At 37.5% G+C, this 17,518-nt stretch overlaps 1 protein-coding gene across 6 annotated transcripts in view; it reads right to left on the bottom strand.

Moving 5' to 3' along the window:
- Window positions 1–17,518, bottom strand: part of FERMT2 (FERM domain containing kindlin 2) — a 71,290-nt gene that overhangs the window by 33,241 nt on the left and 20,531 nt on the right. For all 6 annotated transcript variants that reach the window (XM_082647150.1, XM_082647152.1, XM_082647148.1 and 3 more), the window contains exon 3: window positions 16,424–16,657. In XM_082647150.1, coding sequence (XP_082503276.1) covers window positions 16,424–16,657 — 234 coding nt within the window. The remainder of the gene's footprint in view (window positions 1–16,423; window positions 16,658–17,518) is intronic.

The raw sequence follows: 17,518 nt of genomic DNA, 5'->3' as shown, positions 1-17,518 counted from the left end.
TATACAATTATGGTATAAATTTGGAAATTATGAAAAAGTATAAGACATGTAAAATCTGTTCTTGAAAAATGGAATATGACTATGTGAATCAGTGATCATTTTAATAGATGTATAAAATTGTATTAATATAATTTAACCATTCTTCTAATACTGTGCCCATTATAAATAATGGTTCTACAAACATCTATCTATATACATATTTTTCCACATTTTATTTCTTTAGAAGTTCATTGGAACAGAATTACTGGATCAAAGGTTATAATAATTTTAAGGCAAAAATGGAGGAAGATGGGCACTTGTGTTATTTTTTAAAGCTTTATTTTTAAAACAGTATGTTTATCTCCTTGTTTTAATTTACATTTCTTTGATTAATACTGATGTTGTACACTTCCTCATGGGTTTTTAGCCATTTATATTATTTCCTTCCTTCACTCATTTTTCTATTAGATTTCTTCAAATCAAAGTTAAATTGCATATAAAGATTAACATGGTAGCAATCCCTGCAAACCACACTGAACTTTCTTTTTAATTTTATTTTATATATATCTTGTACCATGTTTAAAAAAGAAATTCAAATAAATCTTTTAATAACTATATGGATTTTTTGTTTCTCTGTTGGTTGATTTTTACTATTAGGAACACTCTGGTACACATTAGGTTTTTGTTTTGTTCTCTATATTTTTTTTTTTATAAGTTGAGTCTTATTTTTTTAATATTAATTTATTTATTTAGGCTGCACCGGGTCTTAGTTGTGGCACACGGGATCTTCGTTTCAGCATGAGGGATCTTTAGTTGCAGCATGTGGACTCTTAGTTGCAGCATGCATGTGGGATCTAGTTCCCCGACCAGGGATCGAACCCGGGCCCCGTGCATTGGGACCACAGAGTCTTACTCACTGGACCACCAGGCAAGTCCCTTGTTCTGTATTTTACATGCAATTTTGGGGGGAATATTATTCTGAAACATGAAAATGGAATCAGCAGTAAAATTGTCCTCAACAAATACTTTAGCAGAGAATAGATGAACGTAACTGCTCCTTACTTATTAATAAATTAATAAATTTGGGCTAAGTACGTCTTAGGTACTAAACAGCAGAAATCACGATAAAAATAAATTCTTAAATTCTGTCACTTTCTTAAAAGCTTCCCTGGCATGTCTTTTCCAAGTTAAAAATAGGACAGCATATTCTTTAGCTAAAGTTACAAAATTATGGGACTTCCCTGGTGGTCCAGTGGGTAAGACTCCCCGCTCCCAATGCAGGCGGCCCAGGTTTGATCCCTGATCCGGGAACTAGATCCTGCATGCATGCCACAACTAAGAGTCTGCATGTCGCAACTAAAGATCCCTCATGCCGCAACTAAGACTAGCGCTGCATGCATGCATGCATGAATAAATAAATAAATAAAGTTACAAAATTAAAAATCACAGATTTTCTTCAGTCTTGTATATTCAAGTTGAGATAGGCTGGGACCTGGTACCCTTTAGCAGAGTGCTTGCACCTGGACAAATGTCTGCTGAAGCAACAGAATACACAGAAACTATAAGGGACTAAAAATAGCTGCATGCATGTGCAGTTAGGGCAATTATGAACAATAAGATACAAAAAGGCCACAAACCAACTGCCATTCTGGAGGTGTTGGGAAGCAAAACTAGGGTACTGAGCATGATCCCTACACACAGCACCAAGGGGTGGGCAGACCATCTAAGCCACCGCTCCAGCACAGCCCACCAACCTGCCCCCACCCTCACCCCATTTAAGGGACCAGCCCGCCCTCCTCAGAGAGCCAGCAAGGGAAACTGTTGCTTGTTTCTGCTCTCTCGTGCTGCAGCACAAGTCCCAGTAAAGCCTTGCTGAATTCCTTGTCTGGCCTTTTATTGATTTCTATTGATTAAAGAGTCCAAGGGCACAAGTCGGTAACAAAGTTAACCCATTTACCCTCAAAAGTAACTTTTGGGGTTTGAATCAGTAGCGCTAATTTCTATCATTATGTAGATTCAGAAACTCAGAAGATATTTCAAGCATGTCTTTTGAGCCATATTTATCTAATTAGCAGAAGTGAATCATCATTTCCTAGACTACTTTTAAAAGAAACAAGATTTAACATGCTAAGGGACCTAATGATTTATGGGTTGTACTTTCAATTCTCAGTGTACCCTCAGCTTTGCTATCACTGCCATGTTGGGAGAAAATAAAGGCTTTAGAAAATTCCTAGCTTCTGAATAATCATTTGTCCCCTCTGCTTCGGTATTAAGTGTGGGCAGGGTGGTAATCTCTCTCTCCACCCATTCATTTCCCCAAAGTAAATCATAAACTGGTACAGGGTGAAAAATCTAAAAAGTATGTAGGGACATAAAACTAATCACGCCTGAGAGATACGACACGCTTCTATCACAATTTGCCATTAACAAGTTTAGCGGGCGAGGGGAAAGCAAGCATGTATAATTGGAAAAAGCCTCCTAAATGTTTCTGGTGTGTCCTTTCTGCTTGAGAAACACTGCACTATATGATTCATCCTTTGAGATTTTTGTTCCTAGGTCATTTCCTGTCAGCTCACAAGCCAACTATTATTAGAAAAATCAGTATTGTTAACTAGCTTTTTGGTCAGTCATAGGCAGATGAAGCAGCTCCTAACTTGTATGTGCCCATGAGAATTGCCTGTGACGTAAAAATAATTATATTAAAAATATATGCTTACGCCACACCCCCAGATAATACTCGTAGTGACTCAGGGGTTCCAACAGCTTGTTTTATGAAAGTTCTAGTGATGGATGTTAACGAAACTTACTGCGGTGATCATGTCACAATATATACAAATACTGAATCATTATTTTGTACACCTGAAACTAATATAATGTTATATGTCAATTACATCTCTATTTTAAAGAAAGCGCTATCGGTAATTTTGATTCCAACTTTTCCTTGAGAACTAGTAGCTTAGGGAAAGGGGAGGAGGGAGAAGGACTACATCTTATTTCTCTAATTGGAGCAACGTAGCCATTGGCTACACACGAAGTCTGTGAATAAGTGGTTTTCACTTCATTACAACAATAACAGAAAAAGTGAAGTAAATCCATATAAAATACTATTTCATTGATACAGGAATTTAGGACTTATTATTTACTGTGTCTTATATCAAGGAGAAACTAAACTAGTGAATTTAGGAATCTGAATCACATGTGTAAGACTGGACTTGGGGAGGAGCATAAGTAATTAAACAAGGTTTATACTAAAATAAAACACACCTAGAGGACTATGAGTTATAAAAACTTTAAAATAGGCACACCAAAATACAGTGCTATCTTTCCTTTGTGCTAAATTATAGTTCAATAATAAAGATATACTAGCATTATGAGTCACTACACAAAGCAATGATCCAGGATCTATTTATAGCAAAAGGATAAACTACATAGCAATAAAATTTAACGTTCAAAATCAACATAATGTTATCAAGTAGAATACAAATCTAGTGGAAGACTAAATAAATTATATAATTATGTAATTATATATAGTACATATATATATCTCCAAAACTATGGGGCTGAGGAAGTGGGAAACTAAGGAGCAGAGAAGGGTTCTCAGGTAAAATAATAATCATTTTAGTTTAAAAATAAAATTTTCTGGAGCGTTTCCAGTTAAACATGTATGTTGAGTTTGTGCATTTACTTTCACTCCTTTCCAAAAATCATCCAAAATGTAAAGAAATAAAACATGAACCTAAAAGGACAAAAATAATAGGAGAAAAACATCAGATGAGCAACATCAGAAGAATGCTGAGACAAAAGCCTGATGGGAAAGAAGCAAATGATTTAGCAAAGTGGACAAATAGAAAATCAAGGTGTTTGCAGGAAGTAACAATGGGAAACACACTGACTCACTTGTGCCAAACATCAGGCATGTTCATGTACTGAAAACAGAGAGACAAGAAAAATGAATCCTGCCCCACATCGGATTACACCTACCCCTTAGATACGCACCCTTTAGGATTCCTTACGGGAAAATCTGAAAAGCCCTAGGGAAGAGATCTTTTAGATACTGACATTTGAAAAAGTGTGCTCAATGTCTAAATACCCTGCAAAAGAGTGACAAGCTAAACCCCGTTCAACTAGAGTTTCCTATTAGGTATATGTACGAATGGACAATTAGAATGGACAATCAATGACTGACAGACATTATAGAAAGGACTGTGTGGTAGGCAGAATTCTAGAGATATCTCCTTAAAATTCCTGTCCCTGTTTATACAATCATATGCTAATCTAGGGACTGCTGTGAAGAGACTTTGCAAATGGAATTTAGGTTACTGATAAACTGATTTTAGGGAGATTATCCTGAATTCTCTCAGTGGGTCCAGTGCAATCACAGGAAGCCTGCCTAACAGAAGAGAAAGGCGGAAGAGGGAAGCAGAGGAGAGGTCATATAGATTTGAGGAGTAAGAAGAGCTGGACTTGCTGTTGCTGGCTTTGACAAACGAAGAGACCACAAGTCAAAGAATTCAGAAGGCCTGTGGAAGCTAGCAGACAAGCCAAGGGGAGCGTCAGTCCTAGAGCCACAGGGAACCCAATTCTACCATGCAGAATTCTTTCTCAGGGCCTTCAGGAAGGAACAGAGCCCTGCTGACACCTTAATTTTGACCTTATAAAATTCTAAGCAGAGGATCCAGCTGAGCCATGCTGTGCCCAGACTTTTCACACAGAAACTGTGAGATAATGAATGTGTGTTTTAGGCTGCTAAGTGTATGGCAGCAATGGAAAACTCACAGACCTTCCAATGTGAAAGAGAGCAAATGAAATGGAAAAGAACAACTTAGGGAAACAGAAATAATGCAAAGAACAGAATAGAATAAAACATAAACCTCCTAATTACAAATCTCAAAGATAAGACAATGGCATCCGTGAAAGATGGATAGGATGTTAAAAAATAACCAGAGGGACTTCCCTGGTGGTGCAGTGATTAAGAATCCACCTGCCAAATCAGGGGACACGGGTTCGAGCCCTGGTCTGGGAGGATTCCACATGCCACAAAGCAACTAAGCCTGTGCGCCACAACTACTGAGCTTGCACCCTACAGCCCGTGCTCCGCAACAAGAGAAGCCACCACAGTGAGAAGCCCACGTACTGCAATGAAGAGTAGCCCCTGCTCGCCGCAACTAAAGCTCGCACACACAGCAACAAAGACCCAACGTGGCCAAAAATTAAAAAAAATTATTATTTTTAATTTAAAAAAAAAGAGATAAGAAGGGGCTCTTGGATATTAACAAGGGGGAGGAAGGGTCCTTTCCATTTTTAAAAAGTTTTTTTTTTTTTTTTTTTTTTTTTTGTGGTATGCGGGCCTCTCACTGTTGTGGCCTCTCCCGTTGCAGAGCACAGGCTCCGGACGCACAGGCTCAGCAGCCATGGCTCACAGGCCCAGACGCTCCGCGGCATGTGGGATCTTCCTGGACCGGGGCACGAACCCGTGTCCCCTGCATCGGCAGGCGGACTCTCAACCACTGCGCCACCACTTAACTATTTTGTTAAGGTTTAACTTATATAAAGTCTACAACTCTTAAATGTATTCATGAATATCTGGGTAATAAAGATCCAGATAGAAATATAAAACACTGAAAAATAAAATTTGAGAGCCACAATAAAAAAGCAACAGACAAAATATAAAGTCAGGTAAGAGGATCAATCCAAGAACTAATATCAGACTAATTACTAGCAACAAAAAGAAGAAAAAAAACACAGGGGAGGAATTAGGGCACATTACTATGAAATTTCAAAATGGCAGGGAAAAAATCCTAAAACATGCCAGAGAGAAAAAGCAGTCTACAAAGAAAGGATAAAAATTAAGAACACTATCAGGACTATAAATAGCAATACTGGAAGCTAAAACAACTGAACAATGAATTCCCAATTCTGAGGGAAATTAATTTTCAACCCAACAATTCCTATCAAAGGACAAAATAAAGACATTTCAAATATGACATCTCAAAAATTTACATCCCATCTACCTTTGATGATGGAGGATATAGTCCATCAAAATAAAAGAGCAAATCAACACTGAGGAAAATGCAAGGATCAAGTATGAGAGAGAAGACACTTTCCCTGGACAATGGTGGAGGGAAGTTCTGGGGCTGTAACTGTACAACTTGACCTAGAAGTCACCTACTCCAGATTGGAGCAGGAGGATGGAGGGACTTCACAGTGTGTTTAGGAAGAAAACAAAGGAGGGAGGGAGGAGATTATTATCAGATAATGTATTTGATCATGAAAATTATAGAGAATCTAGAATGTAGAAGAATCAACAACAGAGAAGTTTCAAAACTAAGTAAATGATAAACAAAAAGGCATAGAAGATAGAAAAGGTGGAAGTATACACTTTGGTTCAGCAAGTAAAAATACTCACCTTGTTAAAATAATGCAAACAATGATACTGATTTAATAAAAAATTATAATAGTTATAATAAAGTGAGAAAGAAAAAGTTGAGAAAAAAGAAGTGAGCAGGTATCTAAAATGGATAAATCAAGAAATAACAGAGCTTCCCTGGGCACAGTGGTTGAGAGACCGCCTGCTGATGCAGGGGACGCGGGTTCATGCCCCGGTCCGGGAAGATCCCACATGCCACGGAGCGGCTGGGCCCGTGAGCCATGGCCGCTGAGCCTGCGCGTCCAGAGCCTGTGCTCCACAACGGGAGAGGCCACAACAGTGAGAGGCCCCCGTACCGCAAAAAAAAAAAAAAGAACAGCATAAGCACTTTATTTAAATTACGGAACTAAAAGAAACAGTAAAAAAGTAGAAAGTGGTAGGGAATGTGCTTGGGGTTGGGGAGAAATAGGACAGAAAAGTCATTTTATGTTATATGCTGTTTTAGCTTTAACTCTGTTATCTATGGCTTTGATTTAAAAAATAATTTCAAAATCTTTCTGCTTATTGTGTAAAGAATGAATTGGAAGGAACAAGGATGGATAAAGCAGACCACTTAGGAGGCTGCTGGAACATTCCAGAAGAGAGATGGTGGTGGTGTGGCCTATGAGAGCAGTAAGGATGGTAGAGATGGAAAGATGTGGAAAGATTCAAGATATATCTTGGAGGCAAAATTAACACTTCTGGGTGATGGATGAAATGTGTATAAGGAAGAGAGTGGTGCTAAGGACCACTCCCCAGTTTCTGACATGTATCTGGGATGGTGCTTTTACTGCTATGGAGACTTCTGAGGGGCAGAGTGGGAAGGGCAGAACACAGAGATTTGGAAAGGAATACCATGAGCTCAGTTTTGAACATGTTCAATTTGAAATTTCTGTGAAAGAAATGGTTTTGTTATTATAAATAATGCTTCAATGAGCAAATGATGGCTTTCTAAAAAAGGTACATGGCTAGAAGAAAATCAAGGATGAGTTAAGAATGGTCTCAACTAAGACGAAGTAACAAGAATTTGATTTACCCTCCTGCTTTATTTAAACAATAAGAAAGGAAAAGAAACTTTTTCAGGTATTAGACAAGGAGCACAGGAGAGAAGAGAAAAAAACCAGAATGAGCTCTTTGACTGTACCAGCTTACTGCCTAGAAGTAGTTCGGGGTGGGGAGGGGACAAACAGAGTCAGGTCTCGCTGAGTTGAGAGATCTGAGGTGGAATCCAGGGAGGCCAAGATGGCTAAAATTTGTGGGTCAGAGTACCAGAGAGAAGAGAGCTCCACAGAGAGATCTGGAGATCTGTAGTTATCCACTGGGATCTGGGTGAATACTGATCTGTGCATCTGTGAGGGGAAAGTCTTCCTAATACACAGGATATTGAGAAGAATCCCCAGAAGGAAATTAGCCCTGGACTAATGGTGGCTCTGGACCTGCCCTAACAGAGCGTAAAAGCAAGTGTCAAAAGGATCCAACTGATTCCAAGTAATATGACTGAAAAATTTGACAGAAAAAAAGCCAATGCTACTTTTTAAATTTATTTATTTATTTTTGGCTGTGTTGGGTCTTCGTTGCTGTGCACGGGCTTTCTCTATTTGTGGCGAGCGGGAGCTACTCTTCGCTGCGATGCGCGGGCTTCTCACTGTGGTGGCTTCTCTTGTTGTGAAGCACAGGCTCTAGGCACGCAGCCTTCAGTAGTTGTGACAAGTGGGCTCAGTAGTTGTGGCGCGCAGGCTCTAGAGCACAGGCTCAGTAGTTGTGGAGCACAGGCTTAGCTGCTCCGCAGCATGTGGGTCCTTCCCGGACCAGGGCTCAAACCCGTCTCCCCTGCACTGGCAGGTGGATTCTTAACCACTGTGCCACCAGGCAAGTCCCATCCAACGCTACTTTAAGGAATACAAAAAGAAATCCAGCCACCAACAATGAAAAATTAACAGACTCTAGCATTCAATCAGAAATTACCAGACATAAAAGAAGCAACCCATTACCAGGAGTAAAAGGGGGGAAAAAGTAGCAGAAGCAGAAATAACTACAATGATAGAATCAGTAATCAAAGATATTAAAATATCTATTATAAATACACTCCATATGTTTAAGAAAGGAGAGAAAAAGATAAAAATAAGGAAGAAAAAGTTGAAGATTTATGTATTTTTTAAAAGTCCAAAATCAAACTTCTAGTGATGAAAAATACATCTGAAATGAACATTGGATGAGATTAACAGCAGATCAGCAGAAGACCAATGAACTTCAAGACAACAATGGACACTATCCAAGATGAAACACAGAGAATAAAGACCAAAAAAAGGAAGAGAGCATCAGTGATCTATGGAAGAATAACTGTTGCTCTAACATATATGAAACAAGCCCAACAAAGGATAGCTGTGGGAAGGGACACCAAAAATTATTTGAAGAACTAGTGGTTGAAAATTACACAAATCTGACGAAAACCGTAAACCCACAAATCTAAGAAACACCATGACCCTAGAACAGAACAGACCTAAAGAAAACTATGCCAGGACACACCAGAATTAAATGCTGAAAACCAGGATAAAGATAAATTCTTAAAAGGTTAACAGAGAAAACATTCAGAGGGGAAAAAATAGAAGAGCCATAACGGACTTTTCTGAAATTATGCAAACCAGAAGACAAGAGAAAGACATCTGAAAATTACTGAAAAGAGAAAAAATCTAGAATTCTTCACATAGCTGCAATATCTTTCAAAAATGAAGGCAAGATTTTTGTAGACAAAAGGTAAAAAAAAAAAAAAAAAAATTATCACTAGCAGACCTGCACTATAAAAAGGTCATATGAAGTTCCTCAGATAGAAGAAAAAGGGTATCACATGGAAAGTCTTCTTACAAAGAGCAGTGAAAAATGATAAATGCGTGGGCAATTATAAAAGACCATTTTTCTTATTTTTTAATATTTAAAAAGACAATTATTGTTTTAGGGGAAAATAACGTTGAGTTTTAGCATATTTGAAAGTAACACATATGACAACAGCACAAAGAACAGGAAAGGGGAAATGGAACTATACTGTTTTAAGATTATTATACTATGTGTGAAATGGTATACTATTTGAACACAGAACGTGAATAAAGTTAACGTCATACACTGTAACCCCAGAACAACCACTAAAAAGACAAAAGTGGTAATAGCTAGTAAGTCACAGGTAACAATAAACGTAACTGTAACAAACAAACCCCCCTCAATTTAAAAGAAAAGAGGGGAAAGAAAAAAAACAGAGCACATAGAAACCTTAAAATAAATACCATATAAAAAGCAAATACCAAGGTGACAGATTTAAACTCAACGACACTGATAATCACATTAAAAGTAAATGGTCTGGGCTTCCCTGGTGGCGCAGTGGTTGAGAGTCCGCCTGTCAACGCAGGGGACACGGGTTCGTGCCCTAGTCCGGGAAGATCCCACATGCCACGGAGCGGCTGGGCCCGTGAGCCATGGCCACTAAGCCTGCGCATCCGGAGCCTGTGCTCCGCAACGGGAGTGGCCACAACAGTGAGAGGCCCGAGTACCGCAAAAAAAAAAAAAAAAGTAAATGGTCTATCAACTGTGTTGCATGCCAATTTGATATTATCACTATAAAGCAATATTACACTTAGAAACCTAATTGTTTTCCCATAATCACTGAATTCTCTGATATCTTTTTTCCAACTTCCTAGCATTTCCTCTCTGAAGTATCTAAATTAACTGTCCTGGATAAGTTTCCTTTAAAAGGCAATGTCTATAAAGTCCTATGGCTTCAACATATTCAATTTTGTTTTGAAAGGTAATAATAATAGTGAATTTCTATTCCTACATCTAAACCACTGGAAAAAAATAAAATAAATAATCTAATGGAAGCAACCTAAATGTCCATTGACAGATGAATGGATAAAGAAGATGTGGGGTGTGTGAGTGTACGTGTGTGTATGTAATGGAATATTACTCAGCCATAAAAAAAGAATGAAATAATGCCATTAGCAGTAACAGATGGACCTAGAGATTATCATAGGAAATGAAGACAGAGAAAGATAAATATCATATGATACCATTTATATGCAGAATCTAAAAAAATGATACAAATGAACTTTCCATTTACTCTTAAAAAGGCTCGTCATTTGTAAAGCCTGCATGTCAGAACCCACCTTACATAAAAGAACTTAGCATGCTTTGCCAGCAGTGTTTCTTTCAAAAAGGAAAGGAAAATGTAACTAAAAACCTCATTTAATCATTACACAGAAGCATCTTCTTAAGCGTTATGTTATAAAAAAAATCAAGATACTTTTTACCAAATAAAAAACTTAGCAGTCTGCCAAAACTCACACAAGAAATAGACAATCTGAATAAGTCTATACCTATTAAAGAAATTGAATCAATAACTAATAATCTTCCAAAACAGAAAGCACTAGGGCCAGACAGGTTCACTGGTGAATTCTACCAAACATTTTTTCTAGTTTTACTGAGGTATAACTGACATACAACACTGTGTAAGTTTAAGGTGCACAGCATAATGACTTGACTTACATAATATTACCACAGTAAATTTAGTTAACATCCATTATCTCATACAGATACCCAAAAAAAGTTTATTTTCCTTATGGTAAGAACTCTTATGATCTACTCTCTTAACAACTTCCAAATAAACCATACAGTAGTGTTAACTCTAGTCATCGTGCTATATACCACATCCCCAGTACTTACTTATCTTGTAACTGGAAGTTTGTACCTTTTGACTACCTTAATCCAATTCCTCCCCTTAGGCTGTTTCCATGTCTTGGCTATTATAAATAATGCTGCTATAAACATGGAGGTGCAGCTATCTCTCCGACACAGTGCTTTCATTTCCTTTGGATATATTCCCAGAAGTAGAACTGCTGGATCATATGGTAGTCCTACTTTTAGTTTTTTGAGGAACCTCCATACAGTTTTCCATAGTGGCTACATCAATTTACAATCCCACCAACAGTGCACAGGGGTTCCCTTTTCTCTACATCCTTGCCAGCATTTATCACTTGTCTTTTTGATAACCATTCTAACAAGTGTGAGATATATCTCATTGTGGTTTCAATTTGTATTTCCCTAATGATTAGTGATGCTAAGCACATTTCCATGTACCTTTTGAACATGTGTATAACTTGTTTGGAAAAATGTCCATTCAGGTCCTTTGCCCATTTTTAAAAGTGGATTATTTGGGGATTTTTTGCTATTAAGCTATATGAGCTCTTTATATATTTTGGGTATTAACTCATCAGATATATAGATTGCAGATAATTTTCCCATTCCACAGGTTGTTTTTCATTTTGTTGGTCATTTCTTTGGCCATGCAGAAAATTTTTTTGTTTGATGTAATTCTACTTGTTTATTTTTGCTTGTGCTTTAGGTGTTCTATCCAGAAAGACATTGCCAAAACCCATGTCAAGGAGCTTTTTTCTTGACATCTGAGGAAGAAATTATACTAATTCTCTATAATCTCTTTCAGAAGATAGAAGCAGAGGAAATATTTCCTAATTCATTCTATGAAGCCAGCATTACTCTAATACTAAAATCAAACAAAGCCATAGCAAGAAAAGAAAACTACAGACCAATATCTCTAATGAACATAAATGCAAAAATCTTTAATAAACTATTAGCAAATCGAATCTAACAATGTATAAATAGAATTATACACCATGACCAAGTGGGATTTATGTCAAGTATGCAAGGCTGGTTCAACATCCAAAAATCAATATAACCCATCACATCAAAAGGTTGAAGAGGAAAAATCACATGACCATATCAATAGGCGTTAAAAAAAAAAAAAGCATGACAAAATCCAACATTCATTCATGATAAAACACAGTAAACTAAAATAGAGGGGAACACTTCCTCAACTTTTTTTTTTTTGGGCTGTGCTGTGTGGCTTGTTATGATCTCCCTGGTGGTCTAGTGGTTAGGATTCAGCGCTTTCACTGCTGCGGTCCAAGTTCAATCCGTGGCTGGGGAACACTTCCTCAACTTGATAAAGAGTATCTACAAAAAACCTTCAGCTAACAACATACGTAATGATGAGAAACTAGAAGCTTTCCCACTAAAACAGGAACAAGGCAAGGATGTCCTCTCATATCACTGCTTTTCAATATTGTACTGGAAGCCCTAGCTTATGCAATAAGACAAGAAAAGGAAATAAAAAGTGTACAGATTGGGAAGGAAGAAATCTGTCTTTGTTCACAGATAACATGATCATCTCTACAGAAAATCTAAAAGAAGTGACAAAAACTCCAGAAACAAATAAACAATTATAGCAAGGTAAAGGACACAAGGTTAATATACAAAAGTGAATTGCGGGCTTCCCTGGTGGCACAGTGGTTGAGAGTCCTCCTGTCAATGCAGGGGACACGGGTTCATGCCCCAGTCCGGGAAGATCCCACATGCCACGGGGCGGCTGGGCCCGTGAGCCATGGCCGCTGAGCCTGCGCGTCCGGAACCTGTGCTCCGCAATGGGAGAGGCCACAACAGTGAGAGGCCCGCGTACCGCAAAAAAAAAAGTAAATTGCTTTCCAGCAGTGAGCATGTGGAATTTGAAATGTAAAACACAATACTATTTACATTAGCACCAAAAAATAAAATACTTACATATAAATATGACAAAATATGCACAGGATCTATATAAGGAGAACTACAAAACTGTGATGAAAGAAATTAAAGAAAGAAATAAGGGGAGAGACATTCCATGTTCATGGTCAGGAAGACTTGATCTGTCAAGATGTCAGTTCTTCTCAGCTTGATCTATAGATTCAATGCAATCCCAAACAAAATCTCAGCAAGTTATTTTATGGATACTGACAAACTAATTCTAAAGTTTATATGGAAAGGCAAGAGACCCAGGATACCCAACACAATATTGAAGGAGAAGAGCAAATTTGGAGGATTGATGCTACCTGACTTCAATCCTTACTGTAAAAAGCTCCAGTAATCAAGACAAGGTGGTATTGGCAAAAGAACAGCAAACAGATCAATGGAAAAGAATATAGAGCCCAGCAAGTGACCTATATAAATATAGTCAACTGGTCTTTGACAAAGCAGCAAAGGCAACACAATGGAGAAAAGATAACTTTTCAATAAACAGTGCTATAACAACTGGACATCCACATGCAAAAAAATGAATCTAGACCCAGACCACACCCTTCACAAAAATGAACTCAAAATGGATCACAGACCTAAATGTAAACTGTAAAAGCCTTAAAAGATAACATAGAAAAAACTCTAGATGACCTTGGGTTTGGTGATGACTTTTTAGATATGATAACAAAGGCATGATCCATGAAAGAAATAACTGATAAGCCAGACTTTATAAAAATTAAAAATTTCTGGGCTTCCCTGGTGGCACAGTGGTTGAGAGTCCGCCTGCCGATGCAGGGGACGCGGGTTCGTGCCCCGGTCCGGGAGGATCCCACATGCCGCGGAGCCGCTGGGCCCGTGAGCCATGGCCGCTGAGCCTGCGCGTCTGGAGCCTGTGCTCCGCAACAGGAGAGGCCACAACAGTGAGAGGCCCATGTACCGCAAAAAAAAAAAAAAAAATTAAAAATTTCTGCTCTGTGAAAGAAGCTGCCAAAGATAATGAAAAGATAAGCCACTGACTGGGATAAAATATTTGCAAGACATATCTGATAAAGGACTGTTACCCAAAATATACAAAGAACTATTAAAACTCAACAGTAAAAAAACAAAAACTTGACTGAAAAATAGGGCACAGACCTTAACAGATACCTCACCAAAGAAGATATACAGATGGCAAATGAGCGTATGAAAAGATGTTCCACATCACGGAAATGCAAAATTAAAACAATGATATACCACTATACATCTATAAAAATGGCCACAATCCAGAACACTGACAACACCAAATGCTGGTGAGAATTCAAGAGCAACAGGAATTCTCATTCACTGCTGAATGTGAATGCAAAATGGTATAGCTACTTTGGAAGACAATTTAGCGGTTTCCTACAAAACTAAGCATATTCTTACCATATGATCCAACAATCATACTCCTTAGTATTTACCCAAAGGAGTAAAAAACACATGTTCACAAAAAAAAACCTGTACGTGAATGTTTACAGCAGCTTTATTTATAATTGCAAAACTTGGAAATAACTAAGATATCTGTCATTAGGTGTGGAAAATAAACTGTGGCACATCCAGACAATGGGATATTATTCAGCGCTTAAAAAAATGAGTCACCAAGCTACGAAAAGACATGAAGGAAACTTAAATGTACATTACTAAGCAAAAGACACCAATCTGAAAAGCTACATATTGTATGATTCCAATTGTATGACATTCTGTAAAAGGCAAAACTATGGAGACAGTAAACAGACTAACAATTGCCAGGGGTTGGTAGGGGAGGGATGAAAAGGCAGAGTACAGATTTTCAGGGCAGTGAAACTATTCTGTATGATATTACAATGATGGATATGTCATTATACATTTGTCCAAAGCTGTAGGCTGTACGACACCAAGAGTAAACGCTAATGTAAACCATGGAGTCTGGATGATAATGATGTATCAATGAAGGTTTATCATTACAACAAATGTCCCAGTCTGGTGTGGGGTCTTGATAGTGGGGAGGTTGTATGTGTGGGAATGAGGGTAAATGGGAACACTCTGTACTTTCTGCTTAATTTTGCTGTGAACCTAAAACTGCTGTAAAAAAAAGTTTATTAAAAAAACTGATAAATGATATAAACAGGCAATTCAAAAAAGAAACTGAAATGGCCAGTAAAGACATAAAAACATAGTTATCTTTATAAACTAAAATGAAATACTGTATTTTTTCACTCAGAGAAGCAAACACTAAAAACTGACAACGTTCAAGTGTTAGTGACAACTTGAGGCAATGGGTTTTCACACACTGACGGTTGGAATGTAAACTGGTGTAACCACTTGGGAAAGCAATCTGACGGTATCTGAAATGAATTATGTGTACACTTAAAACACAGCAATTCTACTTTCTACTTCTACACAAACACAAAAGAGAAATTCCTCCACACTCGTGCAAAACGGCATTAAGAAGATACCTGCACAGCAACTGCAGTAACATTTTGTTTTGGGATATACACACTCACAGATGTGGATACATGTATGTATGTTTACATATTTTCAAAAGTACTGGAAAGATACATATTAACCTTATGCAGTAGTTGCTTTGTGAAGGGAGATTAGAGGAGAATATGAATCAAGAACTTTACCTATATTATTTTGACTTAAAAAATAGTTTAGCAAAATGATAAAATATCAGCTATTAATTCTAGATAATAGGATTTAGGTAAATGTTACATAATTCTTTATATTTTTCTGTATTTTAATTTTTGTCTTAGGAATTCCATTAAACATAAAAAAAAAAAACCTTGTAGTTTGAGTCATTAGAACAATACAGTAACGTCCTGTATCTCCCCCAAATCTATGGTACAATGGAGTTATGTACTAATGGTAATGACAATGGTTCACATTTTCTCTGATGGTTGAATACTTCCTGTCATATGACAGAATTGGGTCAGCCAAAAGTAATCTACATCTCATTTCAGAAAACATAAACAGAACTGCTACAAGAGTTTTCAAATTGTAGACTGGTTAAGGACGACAACACTCATGGTCATTTCCTTAGGAGCTGTGTCAGGCCTTCAATGAAGGAACACAATCTGCCTGAATCACTAAAATTGAATATTGACTTACGCTGAAGGAAATACTACAAAAGCTACATCACTCTGCAAATAATTGCCTGTTCTCTTTTCCTTCCCATAAAAATAAAGTCATCAGAATGAGGTATTAAATAATAATATATATTTCTAATAAGGAAATACTAGACACCTCCTGTTCTACCTTAACTCAACATTTCTTTACCTTAAAGTAATATAAAAACTTTGAAGAATAAAGTAATATTTTCACAAACACAGATAGCTCACCCCAATCCCTACTCCTTGAGATAAACTCAATGTCAGTCATCAGTCATATACATATCATGCAACTCATAATTTCATGAATTTATCTGATACTTACTAAAAGTCTTACAGATGTCAGAAACAGCTTTGAAGACTCTGTCAGAGAAATTCACTTTCACCTTCACATACTTCATGTTGGGAAGTTGCAGGCGGAGCAGCTTGTGCTGGGGGGTGAACTGAAGCTTAGCATCTGCCTGAACGCCATACTTGTCCAAGGTCCAATGTGTCTTGAGGAGCCAAGTTCTCTTCTTTTCCCACCACAGAGCGTGGTCAGACCAATCTTTTTTTACATCTATTAAACAAACAAACAAAACACTTCTAAAAATCATCAAGATCACCTTGAGAGAAATCATAAGCAGAAAACTAAATAACTGGGTATTTAATATGATCAACTAATTAAATACTAAGTGCCTGTTTTGTGATAGGTACAAAAGAAATACTAAATAGCTGAGAAAACATTCTGCCCTTGAAAACTAGTATAGAAGGGAGCTGAGGCAGAATACACAGGGTAACCTAGTAATGCTTAAGGGGGACACACAATGAGGAAGAGAGTAAGTACTCTCTGTAGGCATTCCGAGAACAAAGAGAACCCTGGGGACTAGAATCAGAAGGATTAATGATGACGCGGAGTTGGTGGATTCTGAGCCCAGCCTCGAGGAATGGACGATATTCTGATGATAAAATAGGTGAGAAGGCTGAGATATATGAGGCTGCAGAGGCATGCTGAGGTTAATGAGTGGTGAAAAGTAAGATGAACCAAAGTGAACAAAACCCAATATCCTAGGTAAAGAAGAGACTGGAAAAGAAAACATCCACGAGCAACACTTAATAACTTATTAAGAGAAAACAAAAACAAAAAAACTACACTCCCAACCACACACCCAAATACATTCCGAGAAAAGTAACTTATAAGTCTCACTGTCCAACTTTTTTCCCCCAATATATTTCGGTACAAGAGAAAACATTAATATCTGTTATACTCTTTAACATCCTTATGCAATTAAATTAAATGAAAATAAATTTATACCAAATAAAGAGTATAATTTACACAAGATTTGGCTACCCCCAGATATAGCCGATCATAACAATAAACTTGCAAATAAAAGCCAACTTTAGCGAGTTCTTAAAGTAGCAATAAAAGTAAAGACTTTTT

This window comes from Grampus griseus, assembly GCF_964374135.1.
Source record: "Grampus griseus genome assembly, chromosome: 2".
Taxonomy (NCBI): domain Eukaryota; kingdom Metazoa; phylum Chordata; class Mammalia; order Artiodactyla; family Delphinidae; genus Grampus; species Grampus griseus.
The sequence above is the reverse complement of the archived record's forward strand: the minus strand, read 5'-3'. Positions and strand labels throughout refer to the sequence as shown.